The following is a 26,514-nucleotide window of genomic DNA, read 5'->3' as shown; positions in this document are numbered from 1 at the left end:
AATGCTGCAAATGAAAAAAAAAATGTATAAAATTTTTATCCATAGGTCTTCGATTGAGGATGTTATAATGAAACTGCTGTATCATTTTTGAGGATTAATTTATATTATAAGACTTAGTAAATTTTGATTCAAGTTTTACATTCTTATCTGAACTTTATCACAGTTTTTTTTTTGTTATCAAATGCTTATGTGAATCTGTATTTTTCTTGATTCATCCCTTTGGATTCTTTTATTTTTATTCCATCTTTTCCTATTTTTAGTAATTCAGACTAAACTTGCCAAAATACACCTGCAGTCTACTTTTATTAGATTTTAGAATATCACCAAAGACATTAAATTCGAGTATACTAGAATCAAAGACTTACGAGGAAATCTGAAATTTCACGCATAGAACATCCAGCACCTAAAAAGATATTTTTCATAAAAATATATAATGATATGTCAAAAATATAAATAAAATATTCATCTTTCCTACTCTCAAAGCGCTCCTAAACAGATGTTAAAATCATCAATAAGGTAGGTGACCAGTCTCGAAAATAAGATTGCTGGTACTACAAAACCGGTTGAGGAGATAAAAACCTCAATGAGGTGGGTGACCGGTCTCAAAATAAGACCGCCGGCACCACAAAACCACAAAACCAGTTGGGAAGATGAAGTCCTTAATGAGATAGGTGACTAGCCTCGAAAATAAGACTGTTGACACTACAAAACCGGTTAAGGAGATGAAGATTCCAATAAAGTGGGTGACCGGTCTTAAAATAAGACTACCGACACCACAAAATCGGTTGCGAAGATAAAACTCTCAATGAGGTAGGTGACCGGTCTCGGAATAAGACCACCGGCGCCTCAAAACCGATTGAGAGGATAAAGGCCAATAACAAAGGCCCACACCAGGAAGGCTATAAGCCAAAAGAAAACAAACCAAAGATATGAGGTCGACTTTAAGAAAAGACCCCAGCATACACAAGACTAAAAAAGGGGTTAAGACCTGATTCCGACCTCATAAAAAAGCTTGGATCACAGGAAAATAAGCAAAAAACTTGGTTTTCACCTCACAAAAGAGCTCAGGTTATAGGAAAATAAGCAAAAAGCCTTGTTCTGACCTTATAAAAAGAGCCCGGATCACAAGTGAGCTCGGATCGCAAGAAAAACAAACCAAAGGCCTAGTTCAGACCTCATAAAAGGTTGGGTTCTCGAGAAAGCGAGGCAAAACTTGATTTCGGTCTCACGAAAGAGTTCAGATCACAGGAAAACAAGTAAAAAAAACATGGTTCCTACCTCATAAAAAGAGCCCGGATCACAAGAGAGCTCGAATCGTAGGAAAAACAAACTAAAGACCTGGTTCCGACTTTATAAAGGTTTGGGTTCACAGGAAAGCGAGGCAAAACTTGGTTTCGGCCTCACAAAAGAACTCGGCTCGTAGAAAAACTAATCTAAGGCTTGATGCTGACTTCACGAAAGAGTTCAACTCGCAGAAAACTAATCTAAGGCTTATAAAGCTAAGGCATAATGCTGACCTCGAAAAAGAGTTCAGTACCCCTAAGGCTCAAAGAGAAATGAAGCCAAGGCAAAATCGAAATAAAATCAAGCTTTATCATTAACTTCAAAAAAAACCCGCGAGTGACAAAATACAAGTAAGTAAAAATATATAACTTGGGGGCAATAAGAACTGAAGCAAAAGGCTAAAACACTAAGCCAGCTAAAGGCTTTAAGGAAACAGAAGGCAAGAAACACTAAGGCATTCGATAAACAAAAAACAAATGTAATAAGTTTGACGCTTTATAAGCAAAATAAGCACAACTCACAGGCAACATACATAAAAGCAATCTAAGTATGAGAATACAAGTAAAATTTAATAAACAAAAATAAAATAAAAGCAGATAGATGGAAAACAACAGAAAAATTTAAAATTTTTATTAACCATTAGAGTGGGTTACAAAGGCAATAGGGAAAGGGGGAGCAGAACTGATTAAGTCATTTACAGGACTATCATCTATAGTATTGCCTCCTGTAGTCTAGAAAGCAAGGGAGGAGCGTTCTTAGGCAAAGGGTTGTCATCCTTTCTGTAGCACACCTCCTTGCCGTCAAAGTTCACTTAAGGGGATCGTAGGTCAGCTAACAGAGTGGAGGGGACATCCCTAACTGCTTTAAGGCCTTAGTTGAAGCCCGAACCAAACATGTAGAAGGCCTTTTTGTATACTCTTTCTTTTAGCCCCGCAGAAGCCTCATATTCCTCCAGTCGTGCTTCATAAGCCCGCGAAATTTTCTCCTTTAGCTCTACAAAATTCTTGTACTCTTACAAACACTCCTCATAGGCCTGCTGGACCCTGTCCTCTGCAGCCCGGACATCCCTCAGCAATGAAGTATACCTCTCTTCCAGGGCAGAGATCTTTTGGCGGAGTCATTGTTGCTTAAGGCGGTTCCTCCCCTGCCGAAGTCATTGTTGCTTAAGGCGGTTCCTCCCCTGCCAAAGTCATGCCTTTCAGATCTTCGATGTATTTATTAAGCTCCTATTGGAGGACAGTAGTACAAGCTCCTATTGGAGGACAGTAGTACAAGCTCCTGTTGGAGGACAGTAGCACAAGCTAAAGCCTCGTCACGTTGGCGATATGACTCCTTCAAAGCGGACAGCTATTCTAAGGCCTCGTCTCGCTGAGACTCTACTACAGAAGCCTATTGGAAAGCCCTAGTAACTTCCTCTCTCATCTCCTCCAGCTGTTTGGTGAGGTCCTCGATTTACCCTTGAAATTCGATGATGTGCCTGCGAGCTTCACCAGTGACAATAATGTTTTTTATCTCGGCGCTCCTTAGCGATGTGCTGCTCCACCGAGCTCTGAAAGGACCGGTTTTGGGCGTCAATTTTCATGAACACCACAAAAGCTTGCCACAGAAAAGCAAAAACAGGGTTAAGAAAGCTGAAGATGAAAAATACCTTCAAGAGAGCAGATAATTTACCATGAGGAACGTCTCCCTCAAACTATCCCCAAGGTCCTCCAAGGAGCACGAGCTGAAGAATGTTTGTTGCTTGCTGGAGCAAGTGAGATGGCTGATGAGGGGTAGGAAGTGGGGATCAGAAGCATCTGGGACCCTCCCAAACATCCTCTTGCACAGCATCTTGGCTGCAGAGGTCGGCGTGGACTCAGTAGTCACCTCGGCAACATTTAATAGCTCATTGTCTGGGGCAGATGATAAGTGCTTCACCGCTTTCTTTCCCTTATCAACTGAAGGGGAAGGGCTGTCCTTGTAGGCTCTGAGGTACGGGCGTGCTTAACAGGTGATCAAGTATAATTTAGCCACATTTTTATTATATTTATTACTGTTTAAATATGTATTTTTCTAATTTAATTTAAGTTTTTATGATAGTTTTGCAGAAAAGGAGAAAAATGGAAATTTGGAGAAAATTTATAGAAAAAGCTAGAAAATCGATTTGGCCGCAGTGATTTGGCCAAATCAAACCCAAAAGGATGACTGGAACAACTGTAGGAGGAGGGAGCTGAACACTCAAGACTTGATATGCCCAAAACGATTTGCCCCGATCGCTGGCCAAATCACCTAAAGAAAAGCTGAAGTAGGAACCTGAAAGTAACTCGTAGAAATTATTTGGGCAAGTGATTGGCCCAAATCAACTGTCTCCAGTAAGAAAACACAGTAGCGTGGGAAAAGCTTAAATTCAAAGATTCAAACGTCTTGGAGTCCTATCCTACTTCAAATACACTAAGACCAGTCCTATGACAACTCCAAGAACCATGCCAAAGAAAGTCTTTCACCAAAGGAGTTTTATTCATACTAAAATGCAAAGACAAAGGAGGAATTAAAATACCATCAAAAGACCAAGTCAAAATAGGATTCCAACTCCAAGAAGGATTAGGACTCCTCACCTATAAAAAGGGGCAGCAACCAAACAGCAAAAAAGGAGATTTTCGGTAGAACTTCAGCAGCATCCTTTTCTTCTTTCTTTCTTCTATTATGTGTTCTTTGTCCACTATGAGTGGCTAAACAACTTTATCTCTAGTTGAAGTTAGGAGAAATTTCAGTTTGTTATGAATTGGGAGATTTGAAACTCCATTGTTAAATTTCTATTTTTCAATATTTATGCAACTTGATCTTCATGTTATTATTGCGTTGCTTCTAGAATCAATTAAGGCCTATTGCTTTTAATTGCATAAGCAATATATTATTAGTTTGAATGATTTAGGTCCGTAATTGCTTAGATTATGTAATACCCGGCTAGACTCCAGCGTCGAAATTTTAACCTTCCGATGGAATCTCCGTTAGGATCTGGAATCTCGGGTACCGGAACCTATTAGAAGGGTAAAATATATTTTTACAAAATGATTTTCATGATTTTATTGTTTGGTTTTGAGTTAAAATTTTAAAAGAAAAGAAAATGTTTTTTTTTTAGGAAATCCAGGTTCGGCCGCCGAACATGGTGCTGCCGCAGAAGCTCTCCTTTCGGCCCCCGAAGGTGGTCTGGTCAGCCACCTATAAGAGGCCTCCAGTCCGAAAATGGGAGAGTTTCTCTCTCCATCTTCGGACAAAGGTGAGTTCTTGCCCTCCCTTTGATGATTTTATATTTTTCCTTTAAATCCTTCAAATTTTCACGAGTTTTCTCTTGTTTTTGAAATTTTAAGCTTGGATCCAAGATTTTAAAGTTTAGAGACCGTTTCTCTTCAACTCCAAGTTTGGGTCACATCTACCTTAGATCTTGAAGAGGAAAGTGTAGATATTTGCCTTTTCATATGTTTTAAGTAAATTTTAAAAAGGGTTAAGGGTTAAAAATACATGAAATGGCTAGATCTAAGGTTATAGGCTTTGAGTTGGGTTTTGATGAATGTATGCTCCCTCTTGTGTTTTGTTGTTGCTTGTTGGAGTTTAGGTTAGTTTTTATACCCCTTATGCATATTGTGGGAAGTTGGATGTAAGGATTTGAGAGTTTTGGGACTGAAATGCATAAGGCAGAATCGGGTTCTGCCATTCTAGAGAACTCAGGTTCGGCCGCGAACCTGCATGGGAGGCAGCCTTTTTGTAATACCCGGCTAGACCCCGGTATCGGAATTCCTGCTTTCTGGCAGAATCTCGGATGTCGAAACCCTCTAGAAGGGTAAAATCATGTTTTTATAAATGTTTTGACATGTTTTTATGGTTTTAATGAAGAAAGAAATTGAGTTTTGAAAGAAAATGTTTTGGAGGAGAAACCCAGGTTCAGCCGCCGAACCCCATGTTCGGCCGCCAAACATGGTGGAGTTGCGGAGGTACTTTTGGCTTCCGAAGGTGGTATGGCCAGCCACCTATAAAAGGCCCCCTGACCGAAAATGGGCGAGTTTTCTCTCTCTATTTTCGGGCAAGGTGAGTCTCTGCCACCCCTTTTGTCGATCTTGTGTTTTCTCCTCAAATCCTTCAAGTTTTGACAAGTTTTAACTTGGTTTTGAAGATTTTTGAGCTAAGAACGAAATTTTGAAGCTTGGAGACCCCGGAGCTCGATTTCTCCCGTCTCCGAGTTTGGATCGCCTCTCCTCTCGTTTTTCAAGAGGTAAGTGGAGATCCTACCCTTCTTTTATGTTTTATGTAAGTTTTTTTTTGGGGGGGGGGGGGTTAGAGAGTTTTGATGCATGATTAGGCTAGTTGTAAAGTGTTAGGGTTTATGTGAGCTAATGATGAAATGTATGTTTATTGTTTGTTAAATGAGATGTTTTTGGGGTATAGGTTAGTTCTAAGCCCCTAAATGCTTGAGGATGTATTTTTGCATGTTTTTGCATGAGTTGGTTTAGTTGGAAGGTTTGGTTGGCTGAATGTGGGAGAGAAGCCCGATGTAATACCCGGCTCGAGTCCGGCATCGGCATTCCTGTCGTCCGGTGGAATCTCGGGTGTCGGAACCCTCGAGAAGGGTAATACATATGTTTTTCAAGGTATTTTCACTTGTTTTCATGTTTTGAAGTGTTAAAAGACTTGAGTTTTGAAAGAAAAGCAACAAGGGAGAAATGCAAAGGTTCGGCCGCCGAAGGTCACTTTCGGCCGCCGAACATTGCATGGTTGCGGCTTCACGTTCGGCTGCCGAAGGTGGTCTGGCCAGCCACCTATAAAAGGGCCAAGGGTCGGTGGAAGGAGGTTATGTCTCCTCCACTTGCAGCCAGAGGTGAGTTTCAGCCTCTCCCCACGTTGACTTTCATGTTTTCCATGATTTTCATCAAATCTTTCAAGAGTTTTAAGAGTTTTGGTGACTTATGAAGGTTTTGAGCAAAAGAAGCAAGTTTTGAAGCTTGGAGCTTTGGAAGAGCTTTTCTTCATATCTCCACGTTAGGATCCTTCATCCTCAAGTTGTGTAAGAGGTAAGTGAAGATCCTGAGCTTCTTTGATGATTTGAAAGGTTTTATGAAGTTTGTATGGGTAGTTTGCATGTTTTATGTGATGATTTGAGGTTTGTTAGAGGGGTTTTGGGGAGTTTCGTAGAGATGTTCTTGAGTGAGTTTAGTCCCTCATTTGAGTCCACCTGTGTAGGTACGGACCAGAGGAATCAGGGAGGTCAGCAGTGAGTCCAGTGTCAGAACCTGCAGAGTCAGTTCAGAGATAACCAGGTGAGTGGAATTTAACTTAATGTTTTAATATGAGAACTGATATTTTATCATGCTTCATGCATCATGAATATGCTTTAGGGTGAGTGCATTAGTGTACACAAAGATGATGCATTGCATTTATCCTTGTACTTGGCACTGCTCCTTGTACATTGCTTATGTGAGACGGCACGGACTTCGTGAGGATTCATTAGCCCTCAGAGGAAAGACCTGGAACAGCCCTACGGGGACCAGGCACATATACAAAGACCTGGAACAGCCCTACGGGGACCAGGCACATGGTACTTAGGTACCCCAGATGAGATAGAGGGAGTTTTGATCCGTCCGGCCGAGGTGATGTGATTCTGTGTTGCATTCCATGAGAGCATGTTTTATCACCTGTTATTTACCTATTCTACTCACTGGGCTATCGTAGCTCATCCCTCTCCCCTAACTTCAGTTGTGCAGGTTCAGAGATCAGAGAGAACTCAGCAGGGTACAGGAAGAGTACAGAGTGGTGTAATAGCTAGTGTGGACATGTAAATGTAAAGAGATAAGGTTTATGTATAGTGTATAGAATGGTGCTTGACTATAAGAATTGTAATCCCTTTGTGGAGTCACATGATCAGTTTATGTATGTTTTTTTTTATTGTTGTATGTTTATGAGAAAAATCAGGCTTCACATTATGAGATTGATCCGCCTAGAGCCATGAGGAGCTCTAGTAGGGATTGGTAGAGCACAGAGAGAGTGCATGCACAGGTTAAGCCTTGGAATGAAGAAAAGTTTTATGTTTTTACAGCAAATGTATGATCATGTATGGGATTTCACAGGTATACAGACAGGATAGCAGGCTTACTACGGGTCCCGGCGACCTTAAGTCGATCTGGATCCTAGTGCCGGTGGCAGTTCGGTTTCCGGGCTGTTACAGATTGGTATCAGAGCCCTAGGTTCACATGGTCGGACCTATAGAGAGAGAGTTGGGCTCATAGAGAGGTTTAGCAGGTCAAGCACTATAGGAAAAACATGTCCACGAGGATAGGATGTTATGCTGATGTGCAATGCCCTGAGTTATGCATGTGCATGTTTTTGATGTGTTGCTTATGTGTTATGTGATTTGTTGTTTTCCAGAGAGTGAAGATGCGAGGAACTCGTCGATCCGCGAGATTGATAGGAGTCCCACCTGTAAGTGAGGGTACAGCTGCTCGTCCACCTGCCTTGCCAAGGGCAAGATCGCACAGGTCAAGCAGGGAAGGAACGTCACGAGACCCGAGAAGGTCTTCTGACGAGAGCAGGAGAGGAGTAAGCAGAGGGGGAAGGGCAGTAGAAGAAAGAGGTGTGAGGGAAGAGGATCAGAGTAGAGATGCAAGCATGGGTGTAGGAAGGTCAGAAGAAGGTATGGGGGAGTCCCAGGGAGGCGTTCAGGCCTCTGGGTTTGGCTATCCACCCTTTCCACAGGGCCCAGAGTATCCGATGGGAGGCACGTCGGATTACTCCAGTTTTGCCCCATATCCACCCTACATGCCATATATGCCCTATCCTTCCTTTTATCCACCCTATCACATGTATCCACCCCCACCTGTTCATCCAAGTCCAGTACAACCTGAAGTAAGGGAACCAGTTCCTCCACCACCACCTCCTGAACCAGTAGCCCCTGTTGTGGAAGCACATCAACCCAGTTCTTCAAGGGGAAGTAAGGTGAAGATGACCGAGTACTTAAAGTTGGATGCTCCGAAATTCAATACAGGAGATGATCCCTTTGAGTATCTCAGTGCAGTCAAAATGATAACAAGTGAGTTGGGAGCTGATGACGGTAGAGCCATTGAGATGGCAGGGTTCACGTTAAAGTGTAAGAAAGCTAGAGAATGGTTCAAGAACTATGTGGACCCGAGACTTGAGAGTATGTCATGGGAAGAGTTCGCCAACGAATTTGCTGGATGGGCTTTTCCTGACAGTTCCAGGGAATTAAAGGTTGTGGAGTTTGAGCAGTTGCGACAGACGGAGGAGATGAGCGTTGATGAATATACAGATAAGTTCCTGGAATTGTTGCCATATGTCGGTCAGGCATATGATACAGATCAGAAGAAGGCAAAGAGATATGCCACAAGGCTTCATGCCAGGTATTTCTCTTTGATTCTTCATGCGGAGAAGGAAAGTTTCCACTCTATTGTGGATGCTGCTAGAAAGATGGAGGCCAGTGCTATCAGTCAAGGTGTAGTTAAGGTACAGTCTTCTGGTGTTAAATCAGGTTCTTCCTCACAGGGTACAGCAAGTGCAAGTAAGAAGAGATGGGAGAAATTCAGAGGAAAGAGAGGCAAGTTCTGGAATAGGCTTAAGTCGGGTCTGGGAATGAGTAGTGGCTCCAGTTCTGGCGCAGATTTTCCAGTGTGCAAGAGGTGTGGCAAACAGCATAGAGGAGCTTGTCAGTTGGGATCCACAGCCTGCTATAGATGTGGGCAGGAGGGACATTATGCACGGGAATGTCCTCAGGCGACTTTGGTTGCACCATCCCAGCAGATGAGTACGGGCAGCGTAGTACAGCCAGTAGCTTCAGCCGTACCACCAAGCAGTGGCAGAGGAAGAGGAAGAGGGGTAGCCTCTTCATCAGGGATGGGTTCCCGAGGTGCAGGTCCGTCAGCCCCAGCACGGATTTTCACCCTGACTCAGCAGGAGGCAGACACGTCGAACACGGTGGTGTCAGGTAATCTCATCATTGGGTGTTCAGAGGTGTATGCTTTAATGGACCCCGGTGCTTCTCACTCTTTCATTTCTTCTAGAGCTGCAGAGAGGTTGGGTCTGATGGTGTCTGAGTTAAAGTGTCCTCCCTAACTGAGATGGTTTCGGATGGACTTTTGGCTTCCGAAAGTTGAGTTGGGCAGAAACCAGGTTCGGCTGCCGAACCTCAAGTTCGGCCGCCGAACATGGGGGACTTTAGGGTGCTGGTTTGGCCGCCGAAGGTGGCTCAGCCGGTCGCCTATATAAGGCCTCAGACCGAAAATGGGCGAGTTTTCTCCCCATTCTCGGGCTAAGGTGAGTTCATGTCCTCCCTTGATCGATTTCACGTTTTCCTTCAATCTTCTATGGTTTTTATGAGTTTCATTCTTGGTTTTGAAGAGTTTTAAGCTTGGATCAAGGATTTGGAGCTTGGAGACCCCGGAGCTAGTTTCCTCCACATCTCCAAGGTTCGGATCACACCAACCCTCGATCTCCAAGAGGTTAGTGTAGATCTCTGCTTTTCTTTATGTTTTAATGAGTTTTAAGTAAGTTTTAAGGAGATTTGATGTATGTGTTTGGGTAGATATGCATGATAGGGTTTATGTGAGTTTTGTGCCCAATGTATGATTACATGATGTTTTGTTGGGGTTTTAAGTTAGTTTATGCCCCTTTATGCATGTGGGAGTGAGTATGCATGTTTGGGAGAGTGTATGTAAGGATTTGGGTGTATTGAGTTTGGTTTTTGGCTTGGCAGAATCGGACCTGTCGTCCAGAGGGGACCAGGTTCGGCCGCCGAAAGGAGTTTCGGCCGCCGAACCTGCATGGGAGGCAGTCTTTCGGCTGCCGAACGTGCCCCCGAAGGCTGAGTTTCGTTTCTGTCCTGGGGTTTCGGCCGCCGAACCTGCCGCCGAACCTACCCGAGTTTCGTCTCTGGAAGGGGCTTTCGGCCGCCGAAAGTGCCCTGTCCAGCCGTTTCTTGGGTGTTTCCTATGCATGTTTCTATGATGTTTTAGGGGGTTTTTGGGTAGTTGTTTATGAGTTGTTTAGAGTATGTTTGGCACCTCATTCGAGTCCACCTGTGTAGGATCGGACCCGAGGGACCGAGGAGGCCAGTAGTGTTAGCCGTGCAGAGCAAGTTCAGCGTCTGCCAGAGGTGAGTAGAACTAAACCTAATCTTTTATGTACGAAATCGAATGCCTAAAGCATACTCATGCATCATGATTATATGTAATAGGATGATTGCACTAGTTTCACGAATGTGACGCATTGCATTATTTGATGTTGATTCAGGAGGTTCGGACCAAGGCGACTTCAATAGCCCATATTTGTCATTGAGTCTTGGGTGAGTCTTTTGAGAGCCAGACAAGTACATATAGGAAAGTCCTTGTAAGCTCTCTGTGGACTAGGCACCCTGTCATGTATGTGAAAGTCCTGTGTGAGCTCCTTTGGGGGAGCCGGGCACCGACAGAGGGATTTTTGAGGTCATGTCTGATCCTTGAGAGTAAAGGATGCTAGCAAAGAAAGGAACTCTAAAAAACAGTCCGTGGGGAATATTTATTTGCATGAACCCCGAGACGGACAAGATACAGTTATGTGATTTCTTTGTGTTATGACGCATTTCATGAGAGCATGTAATTAATGAACTGTTTTCTATGTTTCTACTCACTGGGCTTTTTAGCTCACCCCTCTCCCCTAACCCCAGTGTTGCAGGTTTGAGGTTGATCGGGAAGTCTCAAGAGCAGAGGTTATGCTTTTGTGATAGTTATAGATTAGTACTGTTAGTGTGGACATGATGTTATGTAACTGAGTTATTGTAATGTAAAGTTAATTGGAGTTATGTTTATGGTTTAGTACTGTGCTTGGCCCTAAGACTTGGTTAGTCCATGTTTAATACATGATGTATGTTGTGTGTTAGATGTTGAGTTATGTTTGAGCTAATCTTGTGGCATGTGTTGTTTACCACGTTATGGTAATGGATGAGGACCCTAGTGTAGGTCCATCGTTTGTGGTTTGATGCATGCACAGGGTAGGTTCTAGTTCCTTGGATGTGACTCCGGCTTGATGTATGTTATGTTGAACCAGCTAGAGTTATGATGAGGACTCTAGTAGGGGATCCTTTTATGTTTCCAGTTATGTCGCATACAGGTCAGGTTCGGTTTGTACATCAGATGTTTAAGTTTTTATGTTAAAGTTTTTGATCATGTATGGGATTTGACCAGGTGATAGGAGGTATGTTTGGCTTGCTACGGGTCCCGGCGGCCTTAAGCCGATCTGGATCCTAGCGCCGGTGGCGGTTCGGGCCGTTACAGAGGGGTATCGGTTCCGGGACGTTACACTTAATGTGATTTGTTTGTGATGTGACGCATTTCATGAAAGCATGAATTTTAATATATTGTTTTACTATTCTGCTCACTGGGCTCTAGTAGCTCACCCCTTTCCCTTAACCCCCAGGTTTGCAGGTTCGGGATAGACCAGAAAGTCAGCAAAAATAAAGGTGTCATGTTTGTAATAGTTAGTTGTGGACATGAAAGCTAATGTAATGTAAAGTATTGTGTAAAAATGTTATGAGGTTTAGTATTGTGTTTGGCTCTAATATTATGTTAATCCCCTTTTGTACATGATCGTTATAAAATGTTTTAATGTTAAGAAATATTAGACTAAGCTTGATGTATGATATGATGTCCCAATAGAGCATTTGATAAGGGCTCTTGTGTGGGGTTTATGTTATGGTTATGATGCATGCACAGGTCAAGCTTGGTGAATGAAAAAGTTTAAAGTTTTATGTAAATGTATGATCATATATGAGATTTATCAGGTATGTCATGATGTATGTTAGGCTTGCTACGGGTCCTGGCGACCTGAAGTCAATCTGGATCCTAGCGCCGGTAGCGGTCCGATTTCGGTTCGTTACACTTTTGGCCGCCTAACATGCCCCCGAAAGCATGCACTTTCAGATCTGTAAGGGAGTTTCGGCCGCTGAAATCGCCCTCGAAAGTCCCTGACTTTCGGACCTGTGAAGGACCTTCGGCCGCCGAACCTGCCCCCGAAGGACCCTGACTTTCAGATTTGTAGAGGACATTCGGCCGCTGAACCTGCCGCCGAAAGTCCTCTGCCCAGCCTTCCTCTGCTTGTTTTATATGCATGGTTTGTGATGTTTTAGAAGAGTTTTTTAGGGAGTGTTTAGAATCATGTAATAGCTATGCTTGGTCCTTCATTTGAGTCCACCTGTGTAGGATCGGACCAGGGAGACCGTAGAAGCTTGCAGTGAGGTGACTGCACCAGTTTAAGCCAAACGTCAACCAAAGGTGAGTAGAACTAAACTAATCTATTGTTTTAAAGTAATCAAACTTTTTAAGCATGTTCATGCATCACTAATGTCATGTTATGTAATAAGTTGCTTGCATTAGAGTTCACGAATATGATGCATTACATAAATTACTGTTGATATGGATGGATATTCGATGACCCACTAGCCCTCGATATGATATGATATGATATGATACGAAAGTCCAGGTTAAGGCCCATTCTACGCCCCTGGCATTTATGGATATATTATATTATGTTTAAGTGAAAGTTCTGAGGAGCTCCATCGAGGGCTGGGCACACTGGATATGTAGAGGGTTACTGGTGACAAGTCCATCTTGTTGTGAATTGTTTGTGTTGTGACGCATTACATATGAGCATATGTTTATTAAACTATTTTTATGGTTCTGCTCATTAGGCTCTATTTCTACTCACCCCAAATAACAATTGGTTGCATGATCTAACTTAACCACGCAGTTGGAAAAGTTAGAATTGGGTTTCTCTATTTCTTAATGCAGTTAATAGTTGAAAAGTGAAGAATTACAAGGACGTTACTTGGCAACTTGTTAACTAGTGTTTGATTAGCGAAAGTTTCGTAATCAAACTAAAACTAAGGAGGAATTTGGTTGTGAAAAGCGTCTTCCACAACCTAAACCAATTTATTGAAATAAATAGAAGTATCAAAGTATCAATGATCAATTCTAAACTGAAATAGATCTTATACTTCGACTAGAGTCTTTCTATTATCAATTTACTCTTCTTTTAAAACATTATTCTTTTATTAACTAGTCTTAATTCTAGTTCAATATCATTAAAAATAAACCTCCTCTTATTTTACTTTTATTATTGATTTGCCCAAGTCATAGTTAGGAGAGTCTTTAGTGTCAAATCTCTCTGGTTCAATCCTATTGCCACTATCTATAAGTTATTTTTGTTGATTGTTAATACGTTATTTTTTACGGCTTTGACAACCGCTATCAGCAGGCCTGCTCTCTATTACAGGTTCTGAAGTCTGGGTCCACTTAATAACCCCGTCTCCAATCACGACAGCCTCCACAGCCTTGATAGGTGGAACATCCAGAGGAGCAGTCCTGGTGCCCTCTTTCGAACTACTCTAGGCCGATTCGCTGAGCACGATGGGCTCCTTAGGAGTCTCCTTGGGAGTAGGATGAGTCTTGACAGGAGTCGATGGTTTAGCGGGGATTGACGTCCTTGAAGCCGTAGAGCGAGAGCCTCTTGTCACAGGCACCAAAGCCAGAGAAGGCGTAGGGGGTAGGGGCAGTGTGACGAGAGCCAGATGCAAGGCCCACAGCCTGAAAGACCTCTCGAATCACATCAGCCACAGTTTTGTTGGCCTTGAAGTCAGCCAAAGTCGTCTTCATGCTCTCCTAGGACATGGTAAAATTTTTGGGAAGCTTGATGGTGTCTATGGATACGACAGAAACTGAAAAAAAAATACTAATTCCGTTAGAACCCAAAACAACAAAAGGAAAACATAACAAGAAAGAACACCAGAAAATAATACCAGCTTCCCAATAGTCCTACAAAGTGGACATAAACATGCATTTCTCGATGTCATATTTCTTCTTTACAGAGGTCAGTCGAAGAAGGGAAATCTGGTCCACTAAGTTCAACCTAGGAAAGTCGTTACAGCCCCGAGGGACCTCCTCCCAGGAGAGGTAGACATCCCAATTGATCCCGAATCTCTTTCAGCTCGACAACAATGAAAGCCTCGGCTCAACCCTTTATTGAATCCTTATACCTAGTAAATATGGACAATTCAGCCTGAGGACTAAAGTAGTAGAACCCATGGGTGGACCTGACAATGCGGAAAAAGATACTGAACAACTCAATAGAAGGGCAAAACCCCAGCACAAGTAAACAGACTCAAAGCAACATATGAATAAGATAGAATTAGGAGACAACATTCGAGGAGTCACCCTAAAATGACGGAAAACCTTAATGAAGAAAGGGAGAAAAGGGAAGGTCAGCTCGAAATCGCGTTGTTTGACAAAAAAGACTAGATTGCGCCCTTACTAGGCATCTATCAAACTCGTCGGCGGTGGAAAGGGAGGAACGATCCTTTCATTGGGTAGGAGAGCCCTAATCTTATAGATGGTGGTATCAACATAGTCACTGGAAAAGTAATGAGAGAGAGAGGAAAGGATGATAGAGGACATCAAACCCACAACATCGGGAACTCTAGTGAAAGCCATGAGAAAACCCTAATCCTATAGATGGTGGTATCAACATAGTCACTGGAAAAGTAATGAGAGAGAGAGGAAAGGATGATAAAGGACACCAAACCCACAACAACGGAAACTCTAGTGAAAACCATGAGAAAAGTAGGACGTACATCGAATTAGAAAAGTAGGAATTACAGAGAAAAGAAAGGGAAAGGTAGCAAAAGCAGCGCAAGAGGTAGAACGACAAGCGAAATCAAAAGCGTAAATTTGAAATGGGTAAAAGCGAAAGGGAGACGTCTTGACAAGAACACTTCTAGAGCCGCACAATAATAATTAGAGTTTTAGGATTTACCCTCCTTAATCATGAAATAATTAATGAGTAAGTACATGGATACTTGATAACTACCGAGTCTTGAACACCCAGACTATGGCTGAGCCCGTGTTGAATATGACAGACTTTAACTCTATCAAAGTCCAATATATAAGTCAGACCTACATATAAGCCTAGGACTCGCTCAAACGAACCGGACAGATTGAACAGGGCTCGAACCCTTATATAGGAGATCAAACTCAATTGACTCGTTGGACCCACGGAACAAAAAACCTCTTAACATTTGAAATCGTGTTCATATGACTATAACGGGAGATATGGACACAAAATGATGGTTATACAATAATTCATGGAATTAGGTTCCTAAGGTAAAAGTTTTTTTTCTACATTATTCATTTTGAAAATGATAAACAATGAGACAAATTCGCTCCATTTTCAATACTTGGCAATCAGCATAGCATGCTCTATTTCTCTCTGAGCGCAAAGCATTGATTCTGTAGCAAGTTAAGTCTACATTGGAATTGCAAAAAAAAAGAAATATATGGCACAAGAAATTTATGCTCTGTAACAAAATACCCGGGATCCACTTTTTACCTGCTTTTTACAAATAAATACTTAATTTTAGATTTTTTTTTCATTTTATTTACCGTTTTAGAAAATTAAATAAGTATCAATTATTTTTTTTCATTTCACATTCCTAATCAATTACTCTTCAATGCGTTATTCTACGATTCTACTTGAGCTCCTCGGCAGCATATTCTTCTCCGTCAACTTGAAAATTAACATCGTTTCTGCTTCCACTTCCTGCAAGATTGCCTAAACTATGCCCAAATTGAGGGTGAGGCTCTTCCTCTGCGTATATAACGACACCAACACAACACCGAACTACCAAGGTATCATCCTTGAGATAATCTGATGTCTCTAGTAGATCTCTTCTAAAAAAATCGTTTAAAACTCCTGCAAAATCCAATAATTGCACTAAAATCTACTGTTGTCGAGAACAAAAAGAATATTTGAATAATCACAAAGCTCGCCGCCTACTCCCTCGATGTTTGAGTGCGTAAGGTCCACTATCAAGAGTTGTTCCGAAATGGGTATGAATCTTGTGGCATTCTTTCCCACTCTGATCCATCAGCGACAGCTCAAAAAGAGCCCTTACGAGGCCGTCGCTTTCGAGGGTTATGAATAACGACACATATGCTGGGTTATGTTCTTCTGTCTTTCCGTCAGCGTAGAAGTGAATTGCCCACTGGTGTCACCCAACGTCGAACGTATTTGATGATAAAAAATTTCCGATTCCGATGCCCTTCGTTAGAGAGCAGCCATGGATTTTGAATTCGTGGAATCCTTTTATCGTCATGGTCCTGGAGGTTGAAGTGCTGGATGGGAAATTACAATTGGAGGAGGAGCTGGATACGGGTTTGGAGAGGTTTGCAGTGATATCCATCAAATAGATAAAAATATGGGATTTTGATAAAATATGAGACTTGTTGATGGCTGAATCAAATTGGGTTTGATTGAATTGATTCCGAGAGGCGTTGCTTCGACCTTGGAGCAATTGGAGGTCAAGGAGTTGAAACTGGAGACATTAAGATGCCTGGTCCACAACGTCGGCGGGGAAGAAATTGATTTTTTGTTATCAGAACGATGAGTCACCACTCATCAGCATGAGCTAAGCAGAACGGGAAAAATCGAAAGAGTAAAAAATTAACATGTAAGGTAGCCTTGCTTTCGTTGAGAGTTGAACTCAAGACCTCCCGCTTACTAAACGGGTGCTCTAACCAACTGAGCTACGAGAGCAGATGCTCACTGATTGTTTCGACCTTTTGATAACCAAAGGAAACGTCTGGCGTGTTGACGTACAGCTCGAATCGAACAGGCGCGTTGAATGATGTGATCCAATCAAATTCACAAGGTGACGACGTCAAAATTCTTCACATGTGACGCAACTTCCTGGATCAAAAGAGGACAGGTGGCGAGATATTTCTGCAATTTAATAAACATCTAGACCCATTGTTGCAAATAAGAAAAAGAGAGGCAGAGAGAGGGGGCCTCAACACGTACCAGGAGTTTGGTGGAAAGAGTTCCTCTGCTCTTTCTCTATCACAATTTCCTCGTCCCTTCCTCGCTCTCATTTCACCTATCTTCCATCTTTCTAGGGTTTTTTTTCCTCTTCTATTTATTATCTTCAGGTCGTCAAGTTAATTAAAATTACACAATCACCCCTCTGCTTAGTTTTACTTTGTCATCGATACTGCATAACACATATTGTAAAAAGCTTTCGATCGAAGATTTTAATGGCTTCTGATTCGTGGAGCTCTCGCTTATCGACTTCTTCAAGACGCTACTTTCCTCGATCTGGTTCAGTGTCATGAACTCCTTTTTATTTCCTATAATGCCCCTTAGTTTTCTTTTTTGGTAGAATTGTTATCTGTTGAAACTGAGGTTTTGATTGTCCTTTTCTGGGAATTTATTTGTTGTTTTGTTGTGTTTAGATCTGTACGAGGAAAACGATGTAGACGAGGATTTGAAAGCCGAATTTTTGTGTCCGTTTTGCGCTGAGGATTTCGACGTTGTTGGACTCTGTTGTCACATCGACGAGGAGCATCCTGTTGAAGCCAAAAATGGGGTATTAATTCTATCTTCTCTCTCCCCCCCGTTTCAAGTAGTAAAACTTATTCTGGTACTTGATCTTGGTTTTATTTATTTTTTAATTATAGTTCCATTATTAAGTAGTTAGAGAATGATTTTAGAGAGTACTTGCTTATATTTGGTTTTGGTTCTTGTACATGTTATGAGTGTTGGATTGTGAATTTTTCCTCGCACAATGGTGCCGCTGCTTCTTGCAAATGCTAGTTAGGAAGAGAGGATTGCTTGGGATGGATCATCAGACAACAGGATTCTGCCTAACGGGCATGTAGTGTTTACTGGTGTGAACCTTAAGTTAGTGGTTCTTTCTCTAGTTTGGGGAGTTTGACTGCATCCTAGAGTATAATGCAGCAGTCTTGGTCTTTATCTTGTATGGCCATGCATTTCAGCACTTAATTCTTAAACTTAATCATGGTGATCTTCTACTGGTGATAATATTTAACCATCACTTTGCTAAGCTATTATTGTTCAAATTATTTGTTTCAGGTGTGCCCAGTCTGTGCTAAACGGGTGGGAATGGATATTGTTGGCCACATTACTATGCAACATGGCAACTTCTTCAAGATATCCTTTTTATCAATTTGGTTTTAGTTTTATGTTTTATGTCTAACAATGCAAAATTTCTTCGTCAACTTACTTTCAATATTAATGCATTGTCAACTTCTTTTATTTTGAATTCTGCATATTGATGCAAATATTCTTAAAGCTTCTGTCTTATGTTATAAATGCTCACTGTCATTTCTTTTAAATTGGAGTATGGTGTTCCTTGACTGAAGATAACGTGCAGCGGAAAAGGAGATTGCGTAAGGGAGGATCTAACTCTGCATTTTCACTATTGAGAAAAGAGCTGCGAGAAGGAAGTTTACAATCGCTTCTTGGTGGATCTTCGTGCTTTGTTTCTTCCTCCAACATAGAACCAGATCCATTGCTTTCGTCATTTATACTTAATCCACCTTCTCTGGATGAACCTCTGAACATACAGCCTGTTTCTTCAGCTGAAGTAGGCTCAGTAAAGGGGAGCACCAATGAGGAGTTCCGGGAAAGGTATACCACTGGTTAAATTTGTCTGTTTGTGTTAGTAAAAGTGAACTAAAGAGCCTGCAAAACTTTCTGAATCAATTAAGTAGATGCTTAAAATGATGGGGGTGATGAGTGAATTGAATTGGATGTAACTACGAGCTACAAACATATGTATTTGGATATTTTGAGGGCTTTTTATTATGAAAGGAAGTTCTTGGGGAAGTGTTTATTGGATCGTATCTGTAGCTATTCTTATCGACATTGATCGCTTTAGTCATTGCATTATGCAGATTTTATTTTTTTGAAGTCAGGAAACTAACACTTCTGTTATTATTTTTTCAAATTTCTAACATGATTTTCATACTGACAGAAAAGTGCAACAGTCTCTGCTGTCAGACGAAGACCAGGAGGAGAAATCTCAGAGGTGCAGGTTTGTGCAGGGTCTGCTGCTGTCCACCATTCTTGAAGATGAGTTATGAGAGTAGGGGGTAAATGTAATGGGACTTGTTAATATAAATGGGCTGAGGACTGGGAGCAAAGTGAAGGGGAAAGATGTTGCATTTATAACATGGTTAGTAGATAGGTCAGAATGAACTTTGTATTATCGCTTGTATTTATAGCTTATGCGCATAATGAAAAGATGGAAGAACTTGTTTAATCTGCATCTGCTAATTTGCATAATTTCATGCTTAGATGTGTTTATGGCCTGGTAAGTGAAAAATGTACGATCATAAATAGCTTCCAAATCAGATATCTGGGCATAATGAAAAATAATTAAAACTTAACTGATCCTAAACAATTAATATGTTATTTAGTTTCGAAATTTTTTAATAAACACTTAAAAATAAAGGATTAAAATTTATTATCCCATCTCTAATAAAATCATTGATTAACATACTAAAATTACAATACATCATTTCACCCTGAAATTTGAAGCTCAATCCATAGGCGTAAGAGTAGCATGTCAATCCCTTATGGAACTACTACGACAAAGCATTTTGCACATAAAGAGCGTAGCAAACTCGAGACTTAGAAGTATTCAACGTAAAGATTTACAAATAAGCATGACAAGTAAACAATATCGTGTCATAGTAATTTGGAACTATTAGTACAAGCATGCTGCGTACATATACCAGTGGCTACGACAAAACAAATATTTACACAAAGGTCACTAATTTTTTCATCATTATCTGACAACCTTATTAAAACGTTGTATAAAACGTAGGTTCTCCATCTCAGGCCAGTAAAACTGTCAATAAGATCAAAACACCATAATGACTATCATCACAAACCCTCTTCAAATATCTCTGAATATGTAATGCCTCACACTAAAGCCGACACTAATCTTGGTGCTTTCAGTACAGTGACAAGGTTCATTGCCAAACTTCCATCTAGGCTGGCAATCCTGATCGGATACTGCTCCCTATGGGTATAAAACAAGGACAATAATGAGAATAAGGTTTCTCTTTCAGGATTAAAGCTTCCAACATGCATCCCTTCGTTTTCAGATTTATAGCTCACTACAAGAACTCCCCAGTCATCTCCAGCTTGAGTTGTGGGTGATAAAGAAAACAAAATCAGGATGATTCACTTGCAAAAGCCTAAGCCAGTTGTCAGCAGCCCGTAACAGGGAATTCACCTTTTGACATTCATAAACTCCATTTGGGTTCCAAAATGAAACTTTAAACTTATAGGAAGCCAGACCAAATGTAGGCAAAGGTAGCTTGAATGACATATCAGCACAGGGAACCTCCCTAACACTATAGAGGGGCAACTCATCAGTGTACTGACCTGTAACAAACAACCACATCAAACACTTGAGACAGCAGGCGGATATAAGCAGTTCACAACCATCATATGCATGCACAAATAAGGTCGTGCGCATGCACACGTGCACACACACACACACACATGCACACAGAGAGAGAGAGAGAGAGACAGATTTACTTTGAAAGGGTGTTGATAAAGAATGAAAGGTTAAAAAGCAGGCATCCAGATTCTGTAGTGTGGGACCCATTGGGATCCTATATATGGGATACCAAGCAACAGACAGCCAACTTGAAGGTGACAGATCACAACTCCTGTAAGTCTCGAGTTCTGGAAACTGCAAGGCAAGAACTGAGATCTGGAGGGTGAAAAGATTCAAATATAAGTCACGATGGTATGGCCATCTGGGGGTATGGGAGTAGAGAACCATGACAAAAGCATGTTAATGGAACAGAGACACAAACTTGCCTTATCAGCCAATGGTTGACGAGTAAATGGTGAAGCATGCTCCATGTATTCAAAAACAAGCTGACCTGAGGGATTGGAAATCTCACATTCATCACTTGATGAGCCTCTGAAAGGTTTATTTCTTAGTGAGAGTCTATTCAAACTTTTAATATTTGCATCTACAACATTTTGCTGGGTCCAATTCCACTGGAGAACATTGTTTACTCCTCTATCTGCTCCATATTCACTGCTACCATCACTACTGGTTTCCCTGGAGGACTCGGCATCACTTTCCTCACCAGGCCTCCTGTCAATGAGTAGTAGCATTAATAATGCATGCACCAAGCATGTTTACTAAAAAATATAAGGTTCAAAATTGAGCAAATGTTAAAAATCATTTGCATTTCCAATTAACATTTCTTACAATAGAAAGAACAAATCAACTATTTGTATCACATAGACAATATGCGTCGGGAAACCCAAGCAATATCAATTTATAAGGGAAAAAAGCCGAGAAGATAGCAACTTCTTTACAATGACAGGCATTTTCAAGGAAATTAAATAATCGCACTGTAAGTCGAGATGGGACCCAGACAGCCAGCTGCAGTATTAAAACCACTGCTATGAATGATAAACCTGGTATAATGTAGCAAATCACTGAATCTTACATGTATATAACCTTTTAAATTGTACAACAAAGAAGAAGAGCACATTAATTCCACACTACACATAACATAGCCCGAGAATTAGAAGAGCCCGCAATGGCAGATTATCTACTGAGAGTTGATTTAGTATGTCTGCAAAAAGATTCCAATTTTTGACTCAATTTAAGTGGAGACACAAAGAAGTGTATGACTCTGAAATCCAAAATAACACAGTTAGCTTCAAGCTTCTATTTGATCAAACACTATACTTAAATCATTTCACTGAGTGAGATGTGACAGGCAAAAAATATCTGTAACAAACTGAAGGGCAGGTGCAACAGTTAATCAAGGGCAAAACATCCATTCAACAATTACAGCTTTCAGATATAAATTCAAGTTTACAAATAACTGAATCAGATGTGCAGTCTGTGTTAAATTTCATCCTATAAAATCACTTATAAGAAAAAACTCAAGGAAAAGAAAGCAACCAGAAAAAATCTTAATTTGAATTAGACTTGTAGAAATGCATAATAGGCACCTTTTGGCACATCTTGTTAGTCAGAATGGTTCCTTCACAATCTAGATAAACTAGTTACACAATGACATATTCATCTGACTCAGTTTAGATGGTAAAATCATCCAATAGAATATTTTCTAAAAAAACAGATAAATAACACAACCAAAATGCAAATGGTTGCTGCAAAATGTTATTAACTTTTGACTGCTCCTTGCCAATTTAATTAAGCCCTCAAACCAACGTGTCTCCAAAGCAAGAAAACCACCCATATGGCCGCACCATTTTACAACAGAAAGAATGCTCAAACTAATCAATTATCCAAATGTTTTGAAGGAAATAACTTGGAAGCAAGAGCAAAGAGAGACACAAACATCAATCATCAGTCAGAACATGCCGATTTTATGAATCCCAAACATTACAAAGTTTCAATAGAAATAGACACACAAACCATCAAGAAGAATATGAAAAAGAAAGAATGAAAACAAGGGTGGCTCACCTTAGGACTGGAGAGGGTCTTGATGGATCTATATACAGCTGAATGCCAGACAAATAGGGAACATAATACTGCATAACAGTTTCACTTCCATTTAACAGAAGGGGAACACCCGCACCATAGGCACTCCACTCTTTAAAAGATTCCCATAGATCACCTAGCATAAAGTATGGGTGATGCTCTGCTTCACTGGTTCTCCATCGCCTAATGCTTGTCTAAAAGTCACCAAATTCCACCATATAAGCCACATTTATTGCCAAATAAATAAAAAAAGTAGAACATTCTGTTATTTGTGAATGTTAAACAAAGGGGATCGCATCAATTGTGCAAGTGACTGCCAAAGCAATCATTAAAGGTGAAGCCCTAACTGATGAAAGGCAACAAATTGAAAAAAAGTTTGATATTTCTAATAGGCATTCTCAATACATTCCTGATAGAGCAGAGTCAGTAAGAACCTAATTTTTCAAACCCTAATTTCACAATGCAAAACCATCATTGCACAACTATCTGAGGAGTTCAAACATCAAGTATCAAAATCCAAAACCCAAATCAACATAAGAAAAGACAGAAATTTCATTTTCATATATATATTCGAAAAACACATGATACACGAACCCAAAAAGAAAAATGACAGAAAATTGTATTATAGATTTACCTTTGGCAAATACTGGGCAGGAACCACAGGAGTAGAGTACTCCAAGAACCGATCTAAATTCGTGGAATTACACTCGCCCTCAACCCGGCCCGAAATCGAACAATAACAATTTGACGCCGTCGACGACGAAGACATCGAGCCACATTGATCGGAATCCATTCTCTTTTCCATCTCCACCGCACAATTCTTGGAAATCAAGGATCCCTGCCTCTGCTTCTGCTGCTGCTGCTGTTGTTGTAGCTGCTGCTGCTTTCGCATCGCTGGAGAAACATAGAATCGGTTCTCACCGCGGGCTCGGGCGATCGAAACCCCACCGGACCCTGACATTGTACGAAACCCACGAAGAATTCGAAAAAAGCGATGATGCTGAAGAAGAAATTGGACGCAAGCCTTCCACTTTTCAGTTGGGGTGTGTTTAGGAGTGTTTGTATTGATTAGAAAAAGATGGGTTTTAAAAAATCTCTATCTTCTCTGCGTTTGGGTGTATCAGAATAGGGCAAGCTAGAAGAAGTGTCTATGTGAAAAGGGTAAGTGTAAGAGACGCTGGTGCTCCCTTTGGCGAGAAAAAGCTGAGATTTTTTTTGGCTTTATGGGGGGTGTTACTGTGAAATTGGGCCAGAACGGAGACGAGAAGAATCGAGAAAGTTTATTTGAAACATGTGGCTATTCGAGACAAGTCCATATTTATCATTTTTCTCTTTGATTTATTTTATTTTTACCCTGCAAAATTTTCCAAATTCCTCGTGTTTCCCCTTACTTCAAGCCATCTCCAGCTTTGGGTTCGGTTTGATTCCGATCTATTTCGAATCAAAATCAAGGCGCTGTGGTCGGTTAGAAGGTTTGGTTTTGTGGATTAGGTTGAGTTCAACAGATAAAGCCTGATTCCACGTGTCTGGTTGTCTGGGGTTTTTGCACAAGGGTATATCCTCCACAATCCACGTCACACTTGGCAGTTTAGATGTTTATCTCCTACTTCCACAATAAGATAGTACAATTAAATTAAATTAATGAAATTTAGCATCCAATTTTAAATACAAGCCCAAGAATAATTCACTTGTAATATTTTGATGAAAAAATTATTTATTTTTATTTTCAAAGTTTACAAATTTAATTATTTAACTCTCAATATTTCACACTGTTTCAACTAAATAAATTCTTAATTTAATTTATAATTGAATAAAAACAAAGTAGAGTAATTTAACAACTAACCTGAAATAATAATTGCAATGTAATCCAACATATGTGATAATAGAATATGATAAACTTTGTGATTCTATACTTTTAATATTTTATTTTTTGTCCCTAGATCAAGTTATGATTAATAAAAATAAAATACAAATATCACAATTGGCTGATTCGCTTTTATACCAGATATGAGATTCCAAATTGAATGAGACAATTTCTTAAATAATACAAATAGCAGCTGCAGACAATCATCTTCTCCCTAATTTCTAACTAATTCAATATGGGTTTCGTCACTTATGAAATGGAGCTCATCAGCATCGTCTCTCCAACCAAGTTGTTCAGTGCCATTGTCCTTGAAGCTGGAGACTTTCTCCCCAAGATCTTCCCACAGCTTATTGCAAGCTTCATCACCATTGAAGGAGATGGAGGTCCCGGAACCATTAAGCAAATTAACTACGTCGACGGTAATTTAACATTACAAATTCAATGGCATCTATTGTTAAGGATTTTGGGAGGGTTTAATAATTTGATTTATTTCAGGGAAGTATGTGAAGGAGAGGACAGATGCGATAGACAAGGAGAATTTCATGTATGCCTATTCAGTGATTGAAGGTGAAGCATTGATGAACAAATTTGAGAAACTGTGTTATGAGTATAAGTTTGAGGGAAGGCCTGATGGTGATGGAGGATCCATTTGCAGGAGCAACATCAAATACTACACTATTGGAAACACTGAGATGAAGCAGGAGGAAATTGATGCCCGCAAAGAGAAGTCCCTGGAAATGTTCAGGGCCATTGAAGCCTACCTCTTGGCAAATCCTGAATCCTGATATTTAGGCTCCTTCTTCATCCTGAAGGGCCATTGTCTGATTCATTCTCGGATTTCTGGGTAATCCACTTGGTGTTTCTTTGATTTGATATAAGGACCTAACTCATATTCTCAGATTCAAGGACCTAACTAAATTTTTTTGAAATAATAAAAATTATAAGTTGAACAAAATTAATTACAGAAAATTTTTAATTAAAGGCATCAGGATTAGCCAAGAGATAGGCTTCAACAGCCTTGAAAAATACTAAAGCTTTCTCAGCACCAGCCTGGACTTGGTCTTCAATGATTTCATAATTTTCTTTGGGAAAGTACTTGCTACTAGTCTTGATAATGGATCCTCCATCAGGAGAAGCTTCAACTTTAGTCTCATACGTAATTTTCTCAAGCACATCCAACCATTGATCTCCTCCAATTACACTGTAGCAATGCGTCATATTATCTTTGTCCATTGCTTCAACTATGGTCCTAATGTACTTGAATTCGCTGCCTGCTTCATTTATAGATAATTCATCTGTGCAATTAAAAATTCGTTAACCTTAATTAAGGGTTGTAAATATAATTGCTTACCTTCTGCAAAGTTGGTCTTCTTGATGGTTCCAGGCCCTCCATCTCCTTCCAGAATCTCCACGCTTTCAATGAGCTGAGGCAGAATCGTGGGGACGGCGTTGTCAGCTTCCAGGACTAAAACCTTGAAAATCTTGGCTGGGGGGATCGTGGTTGTAATTCTCCTCTCAAAAGTTACAGCACCCATAATGGCGTTTTTGAAAATGAAACAACAAATGAAGAGGAATCAATGATTAAGGAACAAGATATATAGAGAGAGAATTGGTGTCTATGGTTGGCCGAGATGCAAGTGCAAAGGGAATTGTATTTATAGAATCATCTTCAAAATATCCTTTGTAGAGGAAGCATTTAGGCTAGAAATGCCTCTTTCCTATTATTATATTGTAGGTTAAGGAAACTTTTAGATACACCTTCTCAATATTATCAAGATATTGAATTAGAATTCTAATTATAGCTTACTATATTATCAGAAATTTAAAAGTTCTTAAAAGAACAAAAAATCTGCAAAAGATCAAGAAATGCATACCCATCATTTTTCAAGGAAAATAAATTTTGGTATTATTATTTTGAGTTCACCATAAAGTACAAAACACAAGCCATCCAATCACCACACAAATCAATATACTCTTATCACCGTGCAAGCCAAAAAGCAAGTTTGGCCTT

The 26,514-nt window shown here is 40.4% G+C and overlaps 5 protein-coding genes and 1 non-coding gene across 7 annotated transcripts; 2 read left to right on the top strand and 4 right to left on the bottom strand.

Annotated features, from left to right (window-relative positions):
* Window positions 1-15,814: 15,814 nt before the first annotated feature.
* Window positions 15,815-16,213, bottom strand: LOC110611702 (BTB/POZ and MATH domain-containing protein 2-like). Its single transcript, XM_021752089.1, has 2 exons — window positions 16,123-16,213; window positions 15,815-16,038 (listed from the first exon to the last, which is right to left on the bottom strand). The coding sequence occupies exons 1-2, from the start codon at window positions 16,211-16,213 to the stop codon at window positions 15,815-15,817; spliced, it is 315 nt and encodes a 104-aa protein (XP_021607781.1).
* A 594-nt stretch (window positions 16,214-16,807) lies between these two features.
* TRNAT-AGU lies at window positions 16,808-16,881 on the bottom strand. Its single transcript has one exon. It is a non-coding gene; the product is annotated as a tRNA-Thr (tRNA).
* Window positions 16,882-17,110: 229 nt separating this feature from the next.
* LOC110612172 (protein DEHYDRATION-INDUCED 19 homolog 4) lies at window positions 17,111-19,408 on the top strand. The gene is made up of 5 exons (XM_021752874.2): window positions 17,111-17,442; window positions 17,577-17,710; window positions 18,217-18,294; window positions 18,512-18,774; window positions 19,121-19,408. The coding sequence occupies exons 1-5, from the start codon at window positions 17,379-17,381 to the stop codon at window positions 19,227-19,229; spliced, it is 648 nt and encodes a 215-aa protein (XP_021608566.1). The 5' UTR covers window positions 17,111-17,378; the 3' UTR covers window positions 19,230-19,408.
* Window positions 19,409-19,764: 356 nt separating this feature from the next.
* On the bottom strand, window positions 19,765-24,051 carry LOC110612245. Of its 2 annotated transcripts, none has more exons than XM_021752976.2 (5): window positions 23,274-24,051; window positions 22,622-22,833; window positions 20,986-21,271; window positions 20,698-20,854; window positions 19,765-20,541 (listed from the first exon to the last, which is right to left on the bottom strand). In XM_021752976.2, exons 1-5 carry the CDS (start codon window positions 23,598-23,600, stop codon window positions 20,288-20,290), a joined length of 1,236 nt encoding a protein of 411 aa, XP_021608668.1. In that variant the 5' UTR covers window positions 23,601-24,051; the 3' UTR covers window positions 19,765-20,287. The 2 variants fall into 2 exon arrangements, with proteins under 2 accessions (XP_021608668.1, XP_021608666.1); XM_021752974.2 differs by having other exon boundaries at window positions 20,698-20,875; window positions 23,274-24,045.
* Window positions 24,052-24,614: 563 nt separating this feature from the next.
* On the bottom strand, window positions 24,615-26,189 carry LOC110610690 (major allergen Pru ar 1). The gene is made up of 2 exons (XM_021750727.2): window positions 25,855-26,189; window positions 24,615-25,774 (listed from the first exon to the last, which is right to left on the bottom strand). The coding sequence occupies exons 1-2, from the start codon at window positions 26,036-26,038 to the stop codon at window positions 25,476-25,478; spliced, it is 483 nt and encodes a 160-aa protein (XP_021606419.1). The 5' UTR covers window positions 26,039-26,189; the 3' UTR covers window positions 24,615-25,475.
* LOC110610693 (major strawberry allergen Fra a 1-2) lies at window positions 24,739-25,369 on the top strand. The gene is made up of 2 exons (XM_021750730.2): window positions 24,739-24,922; window positions 24,999-25,369. Exons 1-2 carry the CDS (start codon window positions 24,739-24,741, stop codon window positions 25,286-25,288), a joined length of 474 nt encoding a protein of 157 aa, XP_021606422.1. The 3' UTR covers window positions 25,289-25,369.
* Window positions 26,190-26,514: the final 325 nt, after the last annotated feature.

Source organism: Manihot esculenta, chromosome 3 (genome assembly GCF_001659605.2).
Source record: "Manihot esculenta cultivar AM560-2 chromosome 3, M.esculenta_v8, whole genome shotgun sequence".
NCBI lineage: Eukaryota > Viridiplantae > Streptophyta > Magnoliopsida > Malpighiales > Euphorbiaceae > Manihot > Manihot esculenta.
The sequence above is the reverse complement of the archived record's forward strand: the minus strand, read 5'-3'. Positions and strand labels throughout refer to the sequence as shown.

What these genes read in the sequence shown, in the direction of transcription:
- LOC110611702 (XM_021752089.1), bottom strand. Translation starts at nt 16,213, where the DNA reads ATGGATCAGAGTGGGAAAGAATGCCACAAGATTCATACCCATTTCGGA. An exon ending in CGCACTCAAACATCGAGGGA is followed by an intron (nt 16,039 to 16,122) that starts GTAGGCGGCGAG and finishes TGGATTTTGCAG; the next exon opens with GAGTTTTAAACGATTTTTTT.
- LOC110612172 (XM_021752874.2), top strand. Translation starts at nt 17,379, where the DNA reads ATGGCTTCTGATTCGTGGAGCTCTCGCTTATCGACTTCTTCAAGACGC. An exon ending in ACGCTACTTTCCTCGATCTG is followed by an intron (nt 17,443 to 17,576) that starts GTTCAGTGTCAT and finishes TGTTGTGTTTAG; the next exon opens with ATCTGTACGAGGAAAACGAT. An exon ending in AACATGGCAACTTCTTCAAG is followed by an intron (nt 18,295 to 18,511) that starts ATATCCTTTTTA and finishes ACTGAAGATAAC; the next exon opens with GTGCAGCGGAAAAGGAGATT.
- LOC110612245 (XM_021752974.2), bottom strand. Translation starts at nt 23,600, where the DNA reads ATGTCAGGGTCCGGTGGGGTTTCGATCGCCCGAGCCCGCGGTGAGAAC. An exon ending in CTGCCCAGTATTTGCCAAAG is followed by an intron (nt 22,834 to 23,273) that starts GTAAATCTATAA and finishes GGTGACTTTTAG; the next exon opens with ACAAGCATTAGGCGATGGAG. An exon ending in AGACCCTCTCCAGTCCTAAG is followed by an intron (nt 21,272 to 22,621) that starts GTGAGCCACCCT and finishes ACTCATTGACAG; the next exon opens with GAGGCCTGGTGAGGAAAGTG.
- LOC110610693 (XM_021750730.2), top strand. Translation starts at nt 24,739, where the DNA reads ATGGGTTTCGTCACTTATGAAATGGAGCTCATCAGCATCGTCTCTCCA. An exon ending in GCAAATTAACTACGTCGACG is followed by an intron (nt 24,923 to 24,998) that starts GTAATTTAACAT and finishes GATTTATTTCAG; the next exon opens with GGAAGTATGTGAAGGAGAGG.
- LOC110610690 (XM_021750727.2), bottom strand. Translation starts at nt 26,038, where the DNA reads ATGGGTGCTGTAACTTTTGAGAGGAGAATTACAACCACGATCCCCCCA. An exon ending in GAAGACCAACTTTGCAGAAG is followed by an intron (nt 25,775 to 25,854) that starts GTAAGCAATTAT and finishes TAAATGAAGCAG; the next exon opens with GCAGCGAATTCAAGTACATT.